Source organism: Petromyzon marinus, chromosome 15 (assembly GCF_048934315.1).
Source record: "Petromyzon marinus isolate PM22_M1 ecotype Great Lakes invasive population chromosome 15, UKy_Petmar_22M1.pri1.0, whole genome shotgun sequence".
In the NCBI taxonomy this organism is placed as follows: domain Eukaryota; kingdom Metazoa; phylum Chordata; class Hyperoartia; order Petromyzontiformes; family Petromyzontidae; genus Petromyzon; species Petromyzon marinus.
In genome coordinates this window covers 1,863,998-1,886,068 of record NC_133681.1, presented here as the reverse complement: position 1 = coordinate 1,886,068, position 22,071 = coordinate 1,863,998, and the positions used below count along the sequence as shown (strand labels likewise).

Below are 22,071 nucleotides of genomic sequence, written 5' to 3'. Positions count from 1 at the left end.
TAATCAAAATTAATTTTAACGTTTTTCAATTTATTGCGTCCTTCAACAGTTTCCCACTCGTTCCGATGGGCCCTTGTCAGACTTTTCATGTGCAGAATCATACTTTTTGTTGTAATGTTCCTGGCCGTTTCATTTAACATGATTACATTTAGTAACGAGTGGACAGGGCCTATGAAATTGGTTTTAATGTCGAGGTGCCGGATTGATTGTCGCATCGCAAGATCTTGACAGGTGGCGGTGGAGGCTTCTGCAGGCCTTCTTCATCTAGCAGTGGAACGAGCATGGCTGATGATGATGACAGTGCTGCTTTGGCCCTGCCGCAGACTCAATGTTGAGTGCGTTGCCCTCTCGTGGTGGCTCTGCATCATGTTCAATTTATTTTAACAGATGTTCGAACTGACATTAACATTTGTGCAGCCATTAATATATTTTGATATTAATCTATAACTTTTTTTTTAAAGATTACAGGAATACAGGTGTGATCTTAAAACATTCATCAATTGTTCGTTCAAGTTTTCGTTCAACTTTTAAACGTCACTCTGAAAACGAAGAAGAAAAAAATAGACTTTGAATCTTGATTTTAAAAAAAGTTTATCTTAAAAAAATAAACAATTACAAGTTTTAATGCCAGTGTTAAAATAAATAAAATAACCCTCTGTGTCCTGATTTTTGGCAACTCTGTACACTACACCATTAGCTCACAAAAAAGCAAAAAATATACAGATTTGGAATAGGAATATTTATTTATACCGGAGGGATCCGATGACCTAAAAGCGCCTTTTCACAGACGTCCCAGTAATTCACAGATGTACAATCATCAGATAGTTTTGTGATTCCATTTGTTTAACATTCACGGTTGAGCCAATGTACAACTGTAAAACTCAACCTTTAATACGCTGGTGGGTATTTCATACACTGGTGGGTATTAATAATTTAATACACCGGTGGGTGTTTAGTTTAACAAACGTGGCATACTACGAATAAAAATAATAATATAATGTGTGCAACACTCTACGTCACAGCACGACCACACAACCCGCGCCATCCACACGCCACCCAGTGACCCCGCAATCGCCATCTTCGTAAGGGACCCAACCCGCCAAAAGCAATCGAGGGGCTTCGGGTAGTGAAGGAGGGGGGGGGGCCAACTGAGTGACGTCACAGGCAGTGGTGGGTGGGGAAGGGTGTTCGGGGTAGCTTCCCCTACCAAGATGGCGACCGACACCGCTTCGTTGCTTGCGCGCGTCACCGCCTGGCGAGCGGCGCTCAACGTCGTGCTGACGTTGCCACGACCTGCGACAAGCACGGCGCTCTCCCCCTCACGGCGACGACTTGCGGCTGTTGTTGTCAGGTGTTCGGCGCGTCTGTCTTTTCTCTTCTGGTGCGATGGCGAGCGGAGGCGGTGAAATCGTTGTAGGTGGTGGTGGAGGTGGTGGAGGAGGAGGCAAGTGGGAGGTGGTGAAGGGAAAGAAGTCGAATGGGGTGAGAGGCAAGCCCTCTCGTCCGGTCGCCGTGACGCTGGGGCCGATGATGGGTGAGTGAGGCAGTCTCGACACGGTATTTGTCCAAGCTTTACGTGTTGTTGTTGTTGATGTTGTTGTTGTACGTACGCACGTAAAACTTCCTTCGCACCGTACGTAGCCAACCGCGCTAAATCGGAGGTGCGTGAGCGGGACGACAACAAACACCACACACACACCAACAAGCACTTGTCGATCAACACCATCATCAACAGCAATAACGCCAGCGGCGATAGATTTATCCACTGCTGGATGAAGCCCTCCGCAAGCCGCTCCGCTTCTAATCTCGACCGTCAGGGCCCATCGCGACTCCCCCATCCCCCTCCTCCCCCCCGTTCACTTCTCTCGGCAGAATCTGAATATTTATTGACACTGCATGAGGAATCCGATGAGCTATAAAGCTCTTTTTGTTTAGTTTTATTTTTTTCTCATAGTGCGGTGGCGATGTCGCTCAACCCGCGTGCGGTCTCTCCAATCCGCACCCGTTCTCCTGCTCTCGCTGCCTCTCAACGTGGCCACCGGGGATGTTTGCACGGCTCCGTGATTCGTTTGAGCACTTTTAAGTTTGTATTGATTCTGTTTTACTTGTTCAGTATTGTTCACCTGCTGCTTGTTCACGGGTTAGGTTCGTGAGTGTGGGGGGGGAGGGCTGGTTAACTTGGTGTCAAGAGCTCCGTATGCCAGCCGCCTCGTCGTGTTGTTTGGTATTTGTTCATTGTTTACCCGCTGTTGGTGTTGTTGTTTACCTGTTTATTGTTTACAATCTTGAGAGAGAGTGTTTGCAATCTTGAGAGTAACGCCTCGGCATGGCAATGTGGAATTGACACCACCGGCGTAGATGAGCGCACTGCCCAACGGACATTTGAGCAGGGGGGAGGCACTTTGACGAGGACTTCCCACTTGGACAATGTGGTTGGACCCACTTGGACAATGTGGTTGGACTCACTTGGGCAATGTGGTTGGACCCACTTAGACAATGTGGTTGGACCCACTTAGACAATGTGGTTGGACCGGCTTAGACAATGTGGTTGGACCCACTTAGACAATGTGGTTGGACCCACTTAGACAATGTGGGTGGACCCGCTTAGACAATGTGGTTGGACCCACTTGGGCAATGTGGTTGGACCCACTTGGACAATGTGGTTGGACCCACTTGGACAATGTGGTTGGACCCACTTGGGCAATGTGGTTGGACCCACTTGGACAATGTGGTTGGACCCACTTGGACAGTGTGGTTGGACCCACTTGGGCAATGTGGTTGGACTCACTAGGACAATGTGGTTGGACCCACTTAGACAATGTGGTTGGACCCACTTAGACAATGTGGTTGGACCCACTTGGACAATGTGGGTGGACCCACTTAGACAATGTGGTTGGACCCACTTAGACTGTGGTTGGACCCACTTGGACAATGTGGGTGGACCCACTTGGACAGTGTGGTTGGACCCACTTGGACAATGTGGGTGGACCCGCTTAGACAATGTGGTTGGACCCACTTGGACAATGTGGTTGGACCCACTTAGACAATATGGGTGGACCCACTTGGACAATGTGGTTGGACCCACTTAGACAATATGGGTGGACCCGCTTAGACAATGTGGTTGGTCCCACTTAGACAATGTGGTTGGACCCACTTAGACAATATGGGTGGACCCACTTAGACAATGTGGTTGGACCCACTTGGACAATGTGGTTGGACCCACTTAGACAATGTGGTTGGACCCGCTTAGACAATGTGGTTGGTCCCACTTAGACAATGTGGTTGGACCCACTTAGACAATGTGGTTGGACCCACTTGGACAATGTGGGTGGACCCACTTAGACAATGTGGTTGGACCCACTTGGACAATGTGGTTGGTCCCACTTAGACAATGTGGTTGGACCCACTTAGACAATGTGGTTGGTCCCACTTAGACAATGTGGTTGGACCCACTTGGACAATGTGGTTGGTCCCACTTAGACAGTGTGGTTGGACCCATTTGGATAATGTGGTTGGTCCCACTTAGACAATGTGGTTGGACCCACTATGGCAGTGTGGTTGGACCCACTTTGGCATCTTGAACTCACGCGTTGCCCATTACGACAAAGTTTACCATCTCGGATCTAAATTCACCATTTGGTTTTCTCCACGCACATTTCTTAGATTTCTTTTAGAAAATGGAAAAAAAACCGTACGTATATAGATTTATTATTTTAATGTTTTTTTTTTTATTTCCAACTGCGAACTCGAGCAGATGCTCGGCCCTTTTGTTCCTCATTGCCTTGACGGCGTTTGCCCGTCATCCTATCGTCTATTCAACCCTCGACCCACTTTTGCGTAAAAACTCGCTCGTGACGGCGTTTGCCGCTGATGGACCACACGTTTGAATAATCTTTCACTTTTCGTGTCTGTAGGGCCCTCGCTGTAAACTAGGTAACTCTAATCTGGTGACCTCTTGAAACGTAAAACTTCGTCTGATTGCTGCGGAAACTAAGCATACTACGACTCCATAATTACCCTACATATCAACTATCCCCCCGCTGATGATGCTGCTGATGATGCATCGGGCTTGCGCAGGTCCCATCAAGACGAGCGAGACGATGTTCGAGCTCGCCTTCGACCGAGAGAAGAAGTCGGCCAAGGAGCAGCCTCTTCAGCAACCGCCGCCGCAGCAGCAGCAGAACATCAAGAAAGCATCGGCGAAGCAGAGCAAGAAAGCCAACGGAGACGCAAGTCCGTCGGGAGGGCGATTTGCCACGTTGGAGGATGCTTTGAAGGCGGTGAGTGGCCGCCGGGAACCCTGTTGTATCCGATGGCAGTGTGTACCCATCACCGTCGTCAGCGTGGCCTCATTCACGGCACCAAGTTACTCGCGCAACCACCTGCATGCCAACCCCACCAATCGTCCCCTGCCTGATCTCCATTTATCTAATGCTCGTCACCACGTGGATGTGGGGGTCGTTGGTGGGGTGGGGGCTAGGATCACTTACAAGCGAGGAAAGAGCAATATGCGACTCCATTCTTTATAGTGTTGGTTTGAATAACTCCCCTAAGTCCCTCTGGACTCACTGATCATCATCATCATCACCATAGTCATTACACGCTTTCATTTAACTCACTCTGTCTGTTGTTGTATCCTCAAATCTTGTAACTCAATTTTAACCCACTTCCCAATGTGGTATCGACTGCAAACTTGGTATGCTTATGTCATACTGATGACAATACTATATTCTATCATACAAAATAAAAAATATATATTTTTATACATTATTTTTTATTTGTTATGTTTCGGCTTCGGTCTAATTGTCCACGATCAACTGACGTTGGCTGTAATTGGCCACAGTCCCTTACGTTATGGCAAGCTTCGGGGCCACTTCCTGGAGTCGTAGGGTTCTTACATTACTAATACATTTCATAAAAGCGTGTTTAAAAAAAAGTTTTTTTTAAATATTACTTATTTTAACATGCTGTCTATCCACTGCCGGATCAAGGCCTCCACGTGCTTGCTCCATCAATCGCGGCCCTGCTATGCCACAGCCCGTTTTACTCGTACACATGAATGGATTTCGTCGCTCCGTCTCCGCGGTGACTTGGGCGCGTTCTCCTCTTTGGGGGGCCTGGGGGATGCGGTCGGGTTGTAGTGAGGACTCGGGCCTTGGTGTTTTTTTTGTTATGGGCGTAGTTGACACAGATTGGAACAAAAGCTTAAAAGTGAGCGGAGAAGCGTGGCGAGGCTGCACGCTTGAAATTGCACTGAAATAAATGAGGAACACACGTGGATTAGAGGTACACAGGTAGGTTAGAAGGCATCGTATTGAGCGTGAAGAAATGTAAGTGGGGTGGAACAGGGGCACGTCACTAGATGGCCAACGGCACGTCCGTCACAGAGATGGAGCCACGAAATTGACTCCTGTGCGGGGGTTGCTCAATGGATTGTTGCATCGCGAGACCGTGAGAGAAGGCGACGGTTGCGGGATCCTTTCATCCAGCAGTAGATAGGTCATAGCTGACGATGAGTTGACACGTGTGTTGCTTTTTCGCACACATGCACACCACGTTGGCGTGCTCCAGTGCCATCTGGTAAAATAGTGGCAGTGTTGACGCAGCATATAACTTCGTGAACCAACTTTTGGATCAATAACACGAGCCCCTTTGGCCAAAGTCCCTGCACTTGGGGAGCTTGAGAAAAAAACAAGCCATGGTCCATAAACAGAGTGGAATGTATCTGCCACGTGCACACATGTCTTGGGGACCTTTTCACAGGCTACATGAACAGTGCAATGTCGCCAATGTGACCCGGAAGGGACAGAGGTAAAGGCAGATATGTGAAAAGGTCAGATGTGTCAACGTGTGAAGACAATGACATACACAGCACGCGTAATTTTCGCAAACATGATTTGCTGTCTAAAGACCTATACGCTTTCGGACAGCGTAACGGTTATTATCGGTCATCACCGCTCATGGCATCCCTCGGATGACACATGCATGTTGGGCAAGCGTTACGGAATCCACGCACGTGCATGAATTTTGCCCTCGTTTCTCGCGAGTCATCTCACGTGTGTGTGTGGTGTGTGTGTATGTGACACAGCTTGACCTGAAGGACATGAAAACCCAGCTGGACAAGTCCCAGGCGATGTTCATGGAGGAGCCAACGGTCTGGGTGAAGGACATCGCAGGATACCTCAACCTCAAGCTGCAAGCTCCCGAGAGCGATCCCGCACTCAGCCGCTACCCACACGGTCTCACGCTCCCTACATCTACGCCCACGCTAAGGAATCCTTGCCCCCTGGACGCTTTTAATACAATGAAATCGGACACCCGACGAAATCACCGATCAGAGATTTGCCCATATATGGAATGAAAGTAGGTGTGGCCGAAGGGGTGTATCTTTGCCCATATATGGTATTGTGGATTGTGAATCAAGCTAATCGTATTGATTGAGCTCATTGGATCTGGCAGTCGCTCAAAGTTGATCGGCCAGCCATCCTGGAAAGGTCGATTCATTGGCAATCCATTGGGAAGTAATACTTGGATCGAGTAGTCATGTGACACGGCCCCTTCATTTCTTTGGCTAATATCAGCAAGAACGGTGATTCCGTCGCATTCCGCTTTTATTCTACCACAGCGCCACGGTGACGAGATGTTAAATACCTCACCTGGTATACAGGAGGTCGTGAGTTCGATCTTGACCCTGATGATGCCTGTATAATTTGGAGTTTGCATGTTCTCCCCGTGGTTGTGTAATTTTTTTTTCCGGGTCCTCCCGGTTTTTCCCTCCACATTTAGACAAATGCTTTTCAAGTGTTTGGCTGCTAGAAATTGCCACATGATACGCCACTTCATTGCAGTATCATTTGTGGCCAGGTCGCTTCTGAAAAAGAGCTTTCTAGCTAAATGGGCCTTACCTGGTAAAATAAAATAAAAAATAGTTGTAAGTTTTAAATATGGGTCGCCATATAATTAATCAGCCTTTGAATCGGCAAGACATCCGTAAGTCCCAGGATGTCTTGCCGAATCACTTATGTCACTGCAGAAAGGAGCTTGCATCAAGAAATATCCCCCTCGGGTACCCACACACGCACAAACATAACGCGAGGCTTACGTATGTGTATGTTGCACGTACGTTGAATTTCTTTCGCACCGTACGTAGCCAACCGTGCTAATCGGAGGTGTGGGTTACTGACGATGGCCAGTGTCGTGCGCACCTCGTCGTGGGGCGTACTGCTTCACTTCCGCCGGGGCGACCCCTGGGCTCGTCCGCCGCAACAAGGCTGGCGGAGTCATCGAGAGGTGCGGGACGTTGATGATGGGAGGGCGTGGCGCTTGAACGACACGCCGAACACGAGGAGGCAAATCCTCACCTCTCCGCAAATGCCCCCGTGCCACCCCCTGCAGACTACCCGCTGTGCCTGGCAAAGAGGGAGCTGAGAGCCGTGGTGCTGGGCCTGTTGCAGCGCTGCGGCCGTGGGGGTCACTGCACGCTGCTGCAGTACTCCCTCGCCATGATGCTGCGCGAGTCCGACAAGCCCTCAGGTGTGTCCGTCGTCGTCGTAGTAGACACCTCGACGTTCATCGTCGCCGTCGCTCGTCGTCGTGTTGATGTGGCCATCGTCGTGAGCGCCGTGGTCGTCGTTGTCGTCTTCAACGTAATATTCATCGGCTTCGTCATGATCGGAATCGTCATTGGTATCGGCATCATCGGCATCATCTGCATCATTATTGGCATCATCATCGTTATCAGCCATGATCTATCTACAGGCTGGATTGAGGCCTCTCTGACCCGTCACATGTGTATTATGTGTGCATACACGCGTTATGTTTGTGTGTGTGTGTCATTGTGTGAGAAGGTGCACAGTGCACGTGCACAATACACGTGTAATGCTGTACGTGTGTGTGTGTTTATTCTGTCATGGGGAATGGTAACGCAGTGGTTAGCGCATCGTGCTAAGAGACTGGTAACCCGAGTAGGATTCTTACTTACGGCCAACATCAGTGACAACATCAGTGACAACATCAGTGACAACATCAGTGACAACATCAGTGACAACATCAGTGACAACATCAGTGACAACATCAGTGACAACATCAGTGACAACATCAGTGACAAATATCTCTACCGGTCCTGGGCCGCCGTGTGTAAATATCACGTATATATATGTCCACATTGGGGGAGAGAAAAGCGGCTGGGCGTGGTGTTGGCCATCCACCTTCTCCTGTGCCCTGTTGGCCTCGGTATTGTGCTACTCGCTAATGACACTTGCCCCAACAGTCTGTTAAGGCTACACGGGATCTTTGTTTTTTGTGTTCCTGCAGGGGAGTCGGTGCACGGCTACCGGCTGTGCGTGCAGTTCGTGCTCTCGGAGTACCCCGATGTTGTGGAGGTGCACATGACGGAGGTACGGGGTACTCATGTGAAACACAGTTCACAGATACAATTAGAATCCCCGATCAAATGATGATCACTCATGTGTGTGGGGGGAGATGATCACTCCCCCCACACACATGCGCACACAGAGATACAGATCCTCCATATAGCCTCAACAGACTTTTGGGGCAAGTGCTGTTAGGGAGCACCTATTAAGGCCGGCACGGCACACAAGGGGGTGGGTGGCCAACACGGCGCCCGGCCACCTTTGTCTCCCCAGTGGGAAAGTTTTACACATGGTAGCAGATACTGATTTGGGGCCGAGTCGACCGATGGGAAGCCCAGGAAAATTACAGATATTAAATCTTGACCTAAAGACTGCAGGAATTAATGTTCTTGGGTCTTTCGGTAAAGTCACATAGATAGGTTCAAAGAAAATAACCCTTCTACGTGACTTTACCGAAAGACCCAAAAATATTTCAGATATTAGTCAACGATGTGTTGGTCTTAAGGGCTGAAATCGAAAGGGGGTCGCCGGATTCGTAACGCAGACCGCTAACAATTGCACTACGGCTCCCCACTCTCACACATACATACATACAAACACTCACGCGTTGGTCTTCAATCTGAAGAGCTCTTTCCAAGCCTCTGCCACCTCTGTCCGTGACTCTTAGCACCATAGCGGTTACATCCGCGCTCGTGCACCGCCGGTATGACGCTCCATCTCTGAGCTCGCCCCACCCCCGTCGTGTCTTCCCCCGCAGAACCTGAAGCTTCTCAACGCGTCCGTCAACAAAACGAACAAGTGCCTCTCGCTGCTGTGGGCTCTGAACCAGAGTGGGGAGCACGACCTCGCCGTTGGACTTCGAGGTGAGACCGAACATCAACGCATTCTTACAATTGTCGCTCGTTACCGTCCGCTCGTCTTGCCGCGCCAGACGGCGGTCGCTCCACAGGCAGCGTGGAGCGAGGTGCCGTGAGTCCACCGTCGAGTCCTTTGGGGGGGGGGGGGGTTGCCAATGCTATGCGGTGCCGTGGCCTGTCGCTGAACACATCAATGGAGCCGGTCGATTGGATTGCTCATCATCGTCACGGTGGTTGTCGTCGTTGTCGCGCATTGCCCCGCAGTGTGGGTGGAAGCCTTCCTGCCCCTGATCGAGATGAAGCCGTACTCGGCCTACGTCATCAGCAGCCTCCACCACCTGCTGCAGTGAGTCCCCTCTGCCGCACCGCCATTGCGCGTCGCCACCTGTTATTCGTTACCAACGGCCCGGTCGCAACCGTAGTTCACCCCGGATCTGCCTGTCCCCCACCGTGTCTCCCTCGGTGCGGTGCGCAGCGCTCACGGGAACCTGAGCAGGGGCTTCGGGATCGTGACCCTGGAGCAGTTCCTCTCCCTGCTCGAGCTGGCGTTTGCGTCTCCGAGCACGGCCCTGGCCCCCGGGTGAGCAATGCCCCCTTGACCCTCGTGTTGTCGGGGCACGCGGAGTAGCCCGCGTCCCCTCCTGCTCACACGGGCATTGAGGCAGCACAGCTCCTCCTCCCCCGCCACCCGCCTCCCCCACCACGCTGACCTCCCTCCATCCATCCCACCCCCTCCTCCCTTCCCACCCCCTCCACCCCCACCTCCTTGCTCTCCCCACCCGCAGGCCACAGAAACAGCTGCAGGTGGTCTACCCGCGCTTGAAAGAGCTGGTGCTGCGGGGCTGCCCCGACGCCGCGCCGCCTCGCGCCCTCCCCGTGCTGCTGGCGCGCCTGGCCGCGACGGCGCGCGGCTCTGCGCAGGCGCGGGAGCTGCTGGGCTGCCTGGTGGAGGGGCTGGCGAGCGGCGATGCGGAGGCGCTCGCGGTGTGGAGGGGGATCTACGCGGACCGCCTGGCGCCGTCCAGGTGCTGCTCGCGAGAGAGCCGGCGCGGGGCGGTCGCGTTGGGGGGTGGGGGGGGGGGGAAGCGTTGTGGAACACCCACTAGGGATTCGGTGGAGTGCAGTGTGATGAGAGTGAAACTAAACATGCGATCACCTCTCGTCTCACTCTACTTCCCTCCACACACTCTCCTACCTCTCCCCTCTCATCTCACTCTACTCCCCTCCACTCACTCTCCTACCTCTCCCCTCTTGTCTCACTCTACTCCCCTCCACACACTCTCCTACCTCTCCCCTCTCATCTCACTCTACTCCACTTCACACACTCTCCTACCTCTCCCCTCTCATCTCACTCTGCTCCCCTCCACACACTCTCCTACCTCTCCCCTCTCATCCCACTCTACTCCCCTCCACACACACTCCTACCTCTCCCCTCTCATCTCACTCTGCTCCCCTCCACACACTCTCCTACCTCTCCCCTCTCATCTCACTCTGCTCCCCTCCACACACACTCCTACCTCTCCCCTCTCATCTCACTCTACTCCCCTCCACACACTCTCCTACCTCTCCGCTCTCATCCCACTCTACTCCCCTCCACACACACTCCTACCTCTCCCCTCTCATCTCACTCTGCTCCCCTCCACACACTCTCCTACCTCTCCCCTCTCATCCCACTCTACTCCCCTCCACACACACTCCTACCTCTCCCCTCTCATCTCACTCTGCTCCCCTCCACACACACTCCTACCTCTCCCCTCTCATCTCACTCTACTCCCCTCCACACACTCTCCTACCTCTCCCCTCTCATCCCACTCTACTCCCCTCCACACACACTCCTACCTCTCCCCTCTCATCTCACTCTGCTCCCCTTCACACACTCTCCTAAAAAAAACTGAAACTATTTTTTTTTTTACCAGGTCCAGACTCCCTGAGCTGTATATCTCTTCTTCGGAAGCGACCTGGTTATCACAAATGATAGCTGAACGAAGTGGCTTATGTGGAAATGTATAGCAGCCAAATAATGTAAACGCACGTTGATTCTAAATGTGGAGGGAAAAACTGGAGGATCCGGAGAAAAGTCCACGGTACCACGGGGAGAAAGAGACACGCAATCCCAAAATATTCAGGCGTCGGGGTCGGGATCGAACCCACGACCTCCTGCATACCAAGCGAGCGAGTGTGGTTAGAATTATGTTTTAAATGCGGTCGCATCGCATAGGCGCCGTTGTACGCGGGTCTACTCCAGGCGACTCCTGAGTAACTCCCCTATCTTTGTTTATCCCCTTCAGCCTCCTCCTGCAGCATCTGCTGAAGAACTGGAGCTCCGTGTCAGGCAAGGTGAGGCCGTCTCGTCGCACCGCGTCCGAGCGTAGCGCCACATTGATGCCTCCTGGCTCTTCCGCTCACGATCTTCTTTCTCTCGTGCGCCGGCGATCGGTGGAACGTATTTGCCCCTCCCGCCCCCCTGCCCCGCCGCCCTGACCGCCCCCCCCCCCAGGTTTCTCAGCAGGAGCTACGCCAATCGGTGCTCGTGTTTGCGGAGGCCAACAAGCAGATGGCGCTGCAGAGCCGGCGCAGGGAGGGCCTCAAGGAGAGCACCGCCGCTTGCGCCGTGAGTTCACGCAGAGAGCGCACCCCGGTGATAACCTCGGTCATGAGAGTTGCGTGTTTATAAGCGTGTAAAGAGTCCGCCAGACGAAGTCCGAGAGGCCACACTTTTCTTGGTTCTTCCGCGGGCTCACACCGCACGCGTCCACCCGCCTCCGATTCCCTCCGAGAAGCGCCCTGATCGCCCCGCCTCACCCGCTGACATCAATCCCTCTCTCCCTGCGCGTCCTCTCTCTCTCTCTCTCTCGCACCGCCTTTTCTCTCTCTTCCCTCGTGACGCCATTCTAACACTGTCACCTGAGTTCACGTGAGTATTTCTACCAGGGGCGGAGCCAGGGGGGTGACAGGGTAGACAATTGTCACCCCCGAAAAAACATAAAAATCGAAAATCTGAAACATTCTGCGTATAAGTGTACGACACTCGGTCTGGCGGACTCGGTGCAACTGCATTGTCAGAGTGTGTCGCCAACCGATGGCGTCTAGTTCAACAGCCTGACTCACTAATCACTCTTGAAATTAAAATTTGTTGAATGTCACCACGGGCTGAACATCCTGGCTCCGCCCCTGATTTCTACCCTCGGATCACGTAAGTATTAGCACTACAAATGTGTTTGCTTAACCGGCGTCGGCACGCTTTTAACTAGGGCCCGATCCATGTGATGGTGGTGGTGGTGTCGTGGTTAGCGCAGTGTGTTACCAACCCGGCTACCCGAGTTGGTAGTGCCAATGTGTCGATGGCCAGCGTGGTTAGAATTATGGCCGGAGGATGGTTGGCTCGTGTGTTGACGGTTACGGATTGTGTTTGCTTGCGATAGTTATGGGCAGGGTCTGAGCCTGGTTGATCTTTGTGGTTTGGGGTAGAAGTAGGTCGTTATGACCATCACCTTGTAGGGCTAGAGTCTTGGCTAAATATGCTTGGGGGTAAGGCTAAGTGTGGTTAGTGTTCGAGGTGGTGTTTGTGTCTGGTTGGCTAGTGTGGTGGTGTTATGGGTGGTGGTAGTAGTGGCTAGTGTGGTTAGGGCTAGCCTGGCTAGAATCCTATTGAATCGTTTGTGCTTTGCCTCTACCCCAAAATCGCAGAGTGGCTTTTTTAAAATGCTGCCCGCTTGTAAGTTTCCTGCCACACGGCGTCAACGAAAACCGCGCTGGCGGGGGAACCGTCTTAAGCAGAGCGCTCCGGCGAGCCTTGCCGACAACCCACCACGTTTAACCCGGGCGCGCACGGGCAACGTGTGCGCAGGGGCTCCTGGAGAAGATGAAGGCGAAAGCGGTGCCGTGGAGGAGGTACGTGATGGCCGGCGTCTTCCTGCTCTGCTGTTTCCTGGCTCAGGACGTGTGGCGGAGCGGCTCCATGCAAGGTGAGCCCCAGGGATTGCTCGTTCGTTTATTTTTGAAGCGCAGTCGTTGAGGACCCAAACATTGCACGCCTCGCTTTGGCATTCCTCCTTCGCCTCGAAGACATGGGTGTGACCATAAAGAGTTGAGTGACTGCCAGGTTCTACAAAAGAAACATTCCCACTGTTTACCTGCAAGGCCATGAGATACGGTCTCGTTTACGCGCGCCGTGAATCTGCGTTGTGTTGTAATTGCACCGTTTGATGAGGTTCAGTTCGTGCGTTTTAAATGGCACCTCGCAATCGCTGAGGAACCTCAGACCAGAGCTGGAGGGCGGCAGCCAGGCGGTGAGGAGCCGGTCGCTACCAACGATTGCCAAAGCTCAGCAGTCCTCTGCATGTTAAGGTGTTTTCAGCCACGCGTTTGAATTGTAGATTCGACGAGTGCCAGGCTGCTGCGTGAGACGGGCATTGCTGAGGCCGCTCGGCGAGGCTGGGCCGTCGCGACTCTCTACTCGGCATGGGGATACAGGTGGGAGGTCACACGCTCGCTCGCTCGCTCGCTCGCTCATTTACTCGCTCGCTCACTCACTTACTCACTCGCTCACTCACTCTCATGTGCAAATAACCAGGCTTTAGCGTGGTTAAGCACTCAGATGGGAGGCTTATTTGGAATAACGAGCTGGGCGTTGTGTAGACTTTAGGATCGAACCCCACGACATCCTGCATACCAGGCGAGGTAGTTAACATCTCGCCACCACGGCTTAGTCTCCCTCGAAGTAGTCTTTCTCGAAATACTTCTGAGTAAGACTTTTCCAGAAGTCCCTCCGAGTCACAGATCAAGATTGGCCCACCGACAGCGGTGAGATGTGCATCATTAGCTTTAACGCTGCACCGAACCTACGGGCCTACAGCATCTGCTATTAGTACGGCTTGTACGGAGTGCAGGCCAGTATCTCGCGTTTCCAGATCTTGGGCTGGAAAATTCTGGCCGCGAACGCGAATTTTGCAGTCAACTCGAGTTGGGGGGGAAGAAGCCAAACACAGAAATGCGCTGGCGGCGTGGAAATACTCGGATTCACACTAGGGTCGTGCGCGTCGACGGAAAGTAGGCGAGTGACCCACCGTGGTTAGCGTGGGCTCCGATGAAGATATTTTTGGTTTCTGAGCAAGGGCCCAAATGTGCAAAACGCCAAGCAACCAGCAACAAAACAGCACTGTGAAAGTTGTCGTGGATAAATAGCGTAACACGTTTCGTGAATTGAGCGAGGTTATCATTGTGTAATGCGTAAGCTGACGGTCGCCGAACGGTGGGATAGGCTTCGCCGCTTCAGCCTCTAAGCCAATCGGGTGACAGGGAGTATCTGGGCTAGAGGTCAAGGGCGGAGCCCGAGGGTGCTAGTAGGGTACCATCTAGAAGGTTCGTGGGGGGGCGTGGCTAGAGGCGGGGCTTGGTGACGTGGGAGGGGGTTATAAGGGGAAGCCGGAAGGGACTCTGGGTCAGTGTGTGAAGTCTGGAAGCGGGACCACGTCTCGCGCCTCCGGGATGCCATCGGCCACGTGGCGGTCCGGAGACGGTCTCCCTGCGCGCCGTCTACCAGCGGGAAGCAGGAAGCGGGAGCGGGAGAGTGAGCGTGCGTGCGCAGAGGATACCAACTCATGCCGCGATGACGATGATGGGAGGACAAATTTCTACGGTGGAGCAGTACCGAGGGAAGAAGCAGAAAGAGAAGTGAGGTGACCTGCAGTGTGGTGAGTGCGTTGCGTAGCAATAGAAGAGGAGTGAGGTTGACTAATCACAGATGAGGAACAGGAGTGAATCAGTGAGTGCTGGAATGAATCATCAGTGGTGATGAAATGAGGGGGGCCCCTCCCCCTGTCCAACTTGCGTATTCTGGTGCTTGAGCATCTCCAGCCCCCATGAGACGCTGGTGCGGTTGCACCGCCTGCACGCTCGATGGCTGCTTCACTCACCTCATCAGTATCATCATCATCATCGTCATAGTTGTCAAAGTTGTCATTGTTGTGGCTGTGGTTGTGTCCTGCGCGGGACAGCTGGCTGCAGGAGAGCGTTCCGCCGCTGTGGGCGCGCGCATGCGGGGCCCTGGGGCCGTGGGCGGCCCGCGCCTGGGACGCGGCCGCCGGGGCCGGCGCTCTGCTGTGGGCGCGCGGCGTGGAGCCGGCCGTCGCGTGGACAGCCGAGGGCCTGCACGCCGGCCTCAAAACGGTGTGCACCCGACGTGCCGCGGCCCGCTCATTCACTCGCACGCTCCCGGCGCTCTCCGATGGGGTAGCGTTTGGTAACCAACGGCGGCAGCGGTGAGCGCGCCGCGCTGACGTTGCCGGCGAACGATATCGGAAAGCGGTCCATGGCCCCCCCAACCCACACTGACCGGTGTGGTGAAATATGGTCCGAAAAACTCCCCATGACCGACCACAGTTCGGCGAGGCCTTCGTGCTTCACTGGATTAGTTTGTTGCCCTTCCCCCGCACCTCCGATTTAACATGGTTGGCTACGCACGGTGTGAAAGAAGTAAAAACAAATACATACATTGAGAATAGCTCAAGTCGATTTTTCATTTGGGGTAAACGTTTAGGTTCCTGGCCGCGCAACGGGCCAACGATACCGCACGATGTGCGTCCTGCTACGTGTGACAGCGATTCGGCGGATGTGTTCAAACTAAACTATTACAAACTATTTTTTTTATTTTACCAGGTAAGGCCCACTGAGCTATATAGGTCTTTTTTTAGAAGCGACCTGGACACAAATGATAGCTCAACGAAGTGGCTTACCACATAGAAATGTATAGCAGCCAAATACTTCTAAACGCATGATGTTGATTCTAAATTTTTGAGGGAAAGAGACCAGAGGACGGGGAGAAAAATCCACGCAACCATGTGGAGATAGACATGCAAACTCCAAAGATACAGCAGGCGTCATGGTCGTGATCGAACCCCACGACCTCCTGTATACCAGGGGAGGTAGTTAACATCTCGCCACGGGGAGGGAGACACGCAAACTCCAAAGATACAGCAGGCGTCAGGGTCGGGATCGAACCCCACGACCTCCTGTATACCAGGCGAGGTAGTTAACATCTCGCCACGGGGAGGGAGACACGCAAACTCCAAAGATGCAGCAGAGTTCAGGGTCGGGATCGAACCCCACGACCTCCTGTATACCGGGCGAGGTAGTTAACATCTCGCCACGGGGAGGGAGACACGCAGACTCCAAAGATACAGCAGGCGTCAGGGTCGTGATCGAACCCCCACGACCTCCTGTACACCAGGCGAGGTAGTTAACATCTCGCCACCGCGGCACCCTCGAGGTCCGCCCCACCCCCCAACGCCGGTTTGTTCTCCAGGCGCGTGCGGAGCTGCCGGCGCTGCTGGAGGAAGTGGCTCGACGCACCCAGGAGGTGGCTGCCCACGTGCACCAGCGCTACCTGCTGCCCGTGCTCCACGCCCTGTCGGGCTCCGGCGGAGCGGTGGTCTCTGCCGCCGAGTGACGCTCCCGTGTCTACTCTTCTGCCGGCGTCGTCGCTTCCGCTCTCGCCCTCTCTCCCACCGCGGGCCAGCGATGACGCGCGAAGGAGCGGCGGCCTCGCCGCTGTTATATTATATATTTTTATCTCCTCGGCGCAGATTTAAAACGACGAGAGGTCTACTTGGAAGCGATTTTTTTCTTTTTTTACCCCCCCCCCCCCCCGCCATCCAAAGCAGTGACTTGACCCGCAATGAGAACACTCGGCAAGAGACGACATGAGCGGGAGTAGATTTTTCCGATCAAATGCCGATAAGCGGACTTTAATTTCAGCCGAGATCTGTCCGGATCAACGACCCGGAAAATATTTTTCTGCACACAGCACCTATGTACTTCCATTCGGCATGGCTTTGGCTACTACTCGTCACGTGCCACCGACTCCAGTCTACCAGCAACCCAGAACGTGTTCAGCCAGAAAGTAGTGTCTGCCAATATAACTAGAGGATGCTAGAACTTGGCTCAATGCAATGCATGCTGGTCGGCGTGTGCGTGTGTGTGCGCAAAACGGAAGCGCAACGGGTTAGCGTGCTGCACTCCGAACCCGGCGACCCGAATTCGATTCCCCGCTCGCTGCTACCAACACCTGCGATGATTATCTGAACCGGTTCTGGGCCTCTCCTAGGTCAACTGAGCCTCGAGTGAGTACCTGGTGCAGTGTGTAAACATCGCCACTCAGGAGACAAAGGCGGCCGGGCATGGTGCTGGCCTTCCACCCCCTCGTGTGCAGTGCCGGCCTCCATAGATGCTCGCTTAGCAGCACTTGCCACAGAAGTCTGTTAAGGCTATACTGGGGGGATCTTTGTCTTTTGTGTGTCTGAGTAGCTTGCCTCTCTCTTGTATCCTACGGAAGGTTCGTTTGAAACCTCGTGTATTTTTTTATTCGGTGCAAGCTCTACACACGGCAATTCTACAGCCCACGTGGAAGACCTTGTGCATGAATATTATCGTGGATTGTTGCGAGCGTGGTTGTGGCGGGGGTATCGGAGGCTGCCCCATTCATGGTTTAGGTGTTAGACTGCCGAATTGTAAAACCAATTTTACCGTTTAGTGATCTTCATTGATTAAGTTTTTGTCCTGGCCTGAGGGCCACAGCACAGCATTGGCAGGAGCCGAACAGTTGTCTTAAGTGCCTCCCCCTGAATTTAGCCAAGGGTTCTCACGATGGTTCACAATGGTCCGCTATGGTGCCCGGTCAGGTTTTTACACAGCCGCACACCCATCGCCGGGCTGCCCTCCGATGTCTCCACTTGGGATGGGCGGCGAGCGCGTTTGACACGGGGATGGTTTTGAATGAGACGTTTCGTGGGTTCGGCTTGCTGCGCCATCGTTTCAGCGGCAGGTCCCGAACCCCAGGGGAATTTGATAAATTGGCTTTTGAAAATCGTTGCGCGGCCAAATGGTTTAACAAATCGCCCCATTAACTTGTATGTATGTATGTTGAACTTCTCTCGCACCGTACGTAGCCAACCGTGCTTAACCGTAGGTGCGGGGCAAGTATGACAAACTAAACACAAGACACGTGCAATCCTGCGGCTGCCGCGGCCGTACTGATTACAAACACGTGACGCACGTGGGAGTAACGCGATGTTTGAGGAGGCATGCCCACTCGGTGACCGCAAAGCTTTTTCCCCGACTTTGGCGGCGACCGAGGGACGTGGCGTGCACCAACAACGCGGATAGTTTTTTTTTTGCCGAGACGTTATGTTGCGGAGTCGCGGCGAGCTTTGCGTTCATTAAATGTTAAAACACCGTACGTGAAATCGAGTGTGAATTACCCCTTCACCGTGTCCTCACGGGGAGCGGCGTCCATTGAAGATGCTCCACAGTGAGCCCGGTAAGGCATGTCTATCCGTCCACTTTGCGGCCTGTGTCGGAGAAATTAATTGTTATGCCGAGCGGCCGTATCCATCCGTGCGAATGCATGAATGTTCGTTCGTCAGTAGCGCCGCTGCGTAGGGTTTTTTTGCGGTTGCGCTCGTACGGCTTGTTCGGGAACTGCATTGATTGAAGAAGCTTCCAGCACATGGAGCGAAACGTCGGACATCGTGCCGAATTGCACACGGCAGCGCGATCTCGAATTCGTGTAAAAGAGAGCTTGCGCTGTTCTTATTAAAATTATTTTTTGGTCAAAACATTTCAAGGTTTACCACAGTCGTAAGTGGTCTCCAACGAGAAGGTATCAGTCAGTTGTGTTGACAGTGTTTCTGGCACTTTCATTTGACCCTTAACAATACTCAAGGGTTACGTGGGCACTGAATGATTCACAACGTCCCCTGCCCCCAACTCGGCGATTCCATGAATTGTAACGATCCCGGGTCGCAGTTTCATTGGAGAACCGTTTCGTTTGTACCGTTCCTTATTTTGTTCGTCTCGCGTGTGCAAGTTTTTTTCCTCTCTCCCATTAGCTTAATTGTAAGTAGATTCTAAATAACATGTAGAGTCCAGCCATTTGTCAATCCACTCCCGAATCAAGGCCTCACCAAGCACTGTCGGTCATGGGGGTTATGTAACCATTCTTCATGCTGCTCAGTGCAGATTGATTAATCCATTAATCAATTTGAGTCGGTTCTTATTCTCACAATTAATCGAAATGCGTATCAAATATTTGAGATTCGTTCAAATTGTACCCAGCCGACATGCCAGCGTTACATTTTTGGCTCGTGGAGAAAATGAAAGTACAAACGAGACGGCAAAAGCAACACGAACGGAATGCGTTCTTGAATGTAGGCACCGAATCGTAAGGATTCACATTTCATCGAATCGCTGAGTGGGTGGTCGAGGTGATTTTTTACGTGGCTAACATCCAGATATCGGAATCCCGGGCAGTATCAGGGTCTATACAGTTAAGCGAGGTGTCTTGTTTCCCTTATTGTTTGAAAACAAAAATAGATTTGTTTTCATTCGGTTATTTCCTGGAAAGGTTACGTATCGCACGACTGGCTCCTGATCGGATATAACCAAGTCACTCTTGAAGTATGTGGGATCTCCAAAACTAAGCACGGTTGAACCTGGTCAGTACTCGGATGGGAAATTGGTAATACCGGGTGTTGTCGACTTTGGCTGTGAAATTGGAAGAACATAGCAGTTGACAAAGTTCAGATTTTGAATGTTACCCTCTGTCGTGTGTGTGTGGTGGGGTTTTCTCCAGGTGTGCCGGTTTCCTGACATTGCAATTGTGAGACTCGTTGAGGCTTTTGCGGATAAGTAAAAAAGCATGATAATCGTCATTTACCTTTGGGCAATGTTACCACTCCACATGCCTGTAGGCTCGCTGGCAATTTCTTCCACACACACACTGGCAGATTTCCACAAGGATGTTTGTGCCAAAAAAAAGTGGTTTAAGATTGTCTCCACATTTAGATATGGTACGTTACTTGCCTTTTTGTTATTGCCTCATCCATTGTTGAATGCAATTGACGTGAGTTTATCTGTAGAATAGTTTTATTTGCCAGAGCCTAGCTGAAGGCCCTAATGAGTACATTACAGTTGTCGGACGGACCGATGAAGGTGGACGTGCGGGGAGCTGTGTGTTTACGGGTTAAGACTGCTGCAGTTCCCATTGATGTGATTCTGGAACATTCCTGAGTGCCCAATGTTCATAAAAAATATGTATATTTTACGAACTAGGAAATGAAGGTTTCTCTTTGGCTGTTGTATGCCTGTCTCGTGGAACCTGGAAATTTATGCAGGATTCTAATCACGTGGCCATCAAGCCGAGTAAAGATTTTGCTGTTGATTGTTACGTGAACGTGTTTGGGAATCATAATTAAGGAGAGATGTCACTCCGTCTTAACTTTCATTCTGGAGAGATGTGGTTTTGTTGCTAATTCATTGTTATCGAATTGTTATCAACTCTTTTTGTTCTAAGGTTGTCTAAGACTGATATGCTTCACTCTGTCAGCATAAACTCCCACCTCTCAATGATTTGATGAGTGTAATTATTGAGATAAATACATTTTAGTGAGCCAAAGCATTGTTCCACCCAGAACTCCTGGTCAACATGGAACGTTAGACCAACGTTGGCCCAAAATCTGGGCTATTAGAAGGCTAACGGATTAGAGCTCCTGATGGAACTGCCAGTGGAGTGATGGGAGGTTTGACTTGTATGAATGTTGAACTTCTTGCACACCGTACATAGCCAACCGTGCAAATTCAACCGTGCGAAGCGGAGGTGTGGGGGAAGGACAACAAACTAAACACAAAAAGCAGTTGTAACGAAATGAGTTGTAAACCTGTTTACAATTAGCTTGGAAAAGCCCAGACCGGTAACGACGTTGACCAAGAGAGAGTGGTTGACTTAAGGGCCCAACAGATCTGGAGTCGATTGCAATTGTGGAATATTAGAGGAATCTTTTTTTTGCATTAAATCACAATTATCACTGTTGGCTAAGTACGGCGTGAAAGAAGTTCAACATACATTTCCTAACACAAGCCCACAGGGGCCCAAAACGCCCAGTGGCCTGCAACAAACATTACCATTATAAATATATTTAGATGAGAAAAATTGTAATTACAGCTCATTGCTGCTGCTGTATTTGTAGTAATTTTTTTCTTAATTCGTTAGAGGGGGAAAAAAACTCCCCACATTCGTCAATAGCCCTGCTATGAGGAAGGGTCATTATCCGAACAATTGCCCATTTGATAAGATTTTTACGTTTAAAGCCACAATGTTATTGACGAGTGGTGGGCTTAACATTTGTCCCTGTGCACCATTGCCAAAGTAACAGCGGCATTATCATCATCATGGACTCGTTTGTTGAGAAGATAATGTCTTAAGGGCCACAAGCCATGAACTGTCACCCACAGAAAGGAACATTTTGCATAAAAGGATCAATTTAATAATAATTTAATAATAACAAACTACAACTTGAGGTGAGAGAGCCAACCGAGGTGGTTTGCTCCCTGCTCATTTTGCCAACGCGAACAGCCAACCAGAGTCTATGCACACACGAAATGAGAGTAACAGTCTGTTCTACAATGCGTGTTTCTATAACGCGATGAATGTGTTAGGGAACAGGTGTTTCTTTTATAACGCGGATGCGAGTTGGATATAACGCGATCGAGCCAACGTAAGCGAGTCGGAATTAAGCGGTCGTAACGGCTGCCTCGGCGTAGCATCATCCTGCAAGGAATTGGGATGCTGCTGGATGCGTCTAGACCAGTGGTTCTTAACCTTCACTGTAGCCTTGCACCCCCTTGGTTCTCAATCGTTAAATTATAATGTTAATAAATACATAGAGTTTGATTAAACAAAGTAGTTGTACGTACGCCCCCGTGCTTAATTTGTTTCGATGATTTACCTTATGACAAAAAATCTGGCCATGTCTCGCACCCCCAGAAAGAGCATCACGCACCCCCAG

General features: G+C 51.7%; 2 protein-coding genes across 2 annotated transcripts in view; both read left to right on the top strand.

Annotated features, from left to right (window-relative positions):
• Nucleotides 1-1,280: 1,280 nt before the first annotated feature.
• On the top strand, nucleotides 1,281-16,819 carry LOC116942560 (transmembrane protein 214-B-like). Its single transcript, XM_032954621.2, has 15 exons — nucleotides 1,281-1,534; nucleotides 4,078-4,280; nucleotides 6,089-6,239; nucleotides 7,396-7,533; nucleotides 8,314-8,396; nucleotides 9,130-9,235; nucleotides 9,494-9,575; nucleotides 9,705-9,809; nucleotides 10,015-10,254; nucleotides 11,518-11,566; nucleotides 11,727-11,840; nucleotides 13,077-13,194; nucleotides 13,606-13,702; nucleotides 15,226-15,397; nucleotides 16,533-16,819. Exons 1-15 carry the CDS (start codon nucleotides 1,387-1,389, stop codon nucleotides 16,674-16,676), a joined length of 1,950 nt encoding a protein of 649 aa, XP_032810512.2. The 5' UTR covers nucleotides 1,281-1,386; the 3' UTR covers nucleotides 16,677-16,819.
• Nucleotides 16,820-17,892: 1,073 nt separating this feature from the next.
• LOC142924600 (sodium/potassium-transporting ATPase subunit beta-1-interacting protein 2-like) overlaps nucleotides 17,893-22,071 on the top strand; it is a 27,605-nt gene continuing 23,426 nt past the window's right edge. Inside the window, exon 1 of the mRNA XM_076067138.1 lies at nucleotides 17,893-17,902. Coding sequence (XP_075923253.1) covers nucleotides 17,893-17,902 — 10 coding nt within the window. The remainder of the gene's footprint in view (nucleotides 17,903-22,071) is intronic.

Excerpts from the sequence above, each read along its gene's own strand:
- LOC116942560 (XM_032954621.2), top strand. The coding sequence starts at position 1,387 with ATGGCGAGCGGAGGCGGTGAAATCGTTGTAGGTGGTGGTGGAGGTGGT. Across the intron at positions 9,576-9,704 it reads AGCCTCCACCACCTGCTGCA|CGCTCACGGGAACCTGAGCA; the intron begins GTGAGTCCCCTC and ends TGCGGTGCGCAG. Across the intron at positions 13,703-15,225 it reads TACTCGGCATGGGGATACAG|CTGGCTGCAGGAGAGCGTTC; the intron begins GTGGGAGGTCAC and ends TGCGCGGGACAG.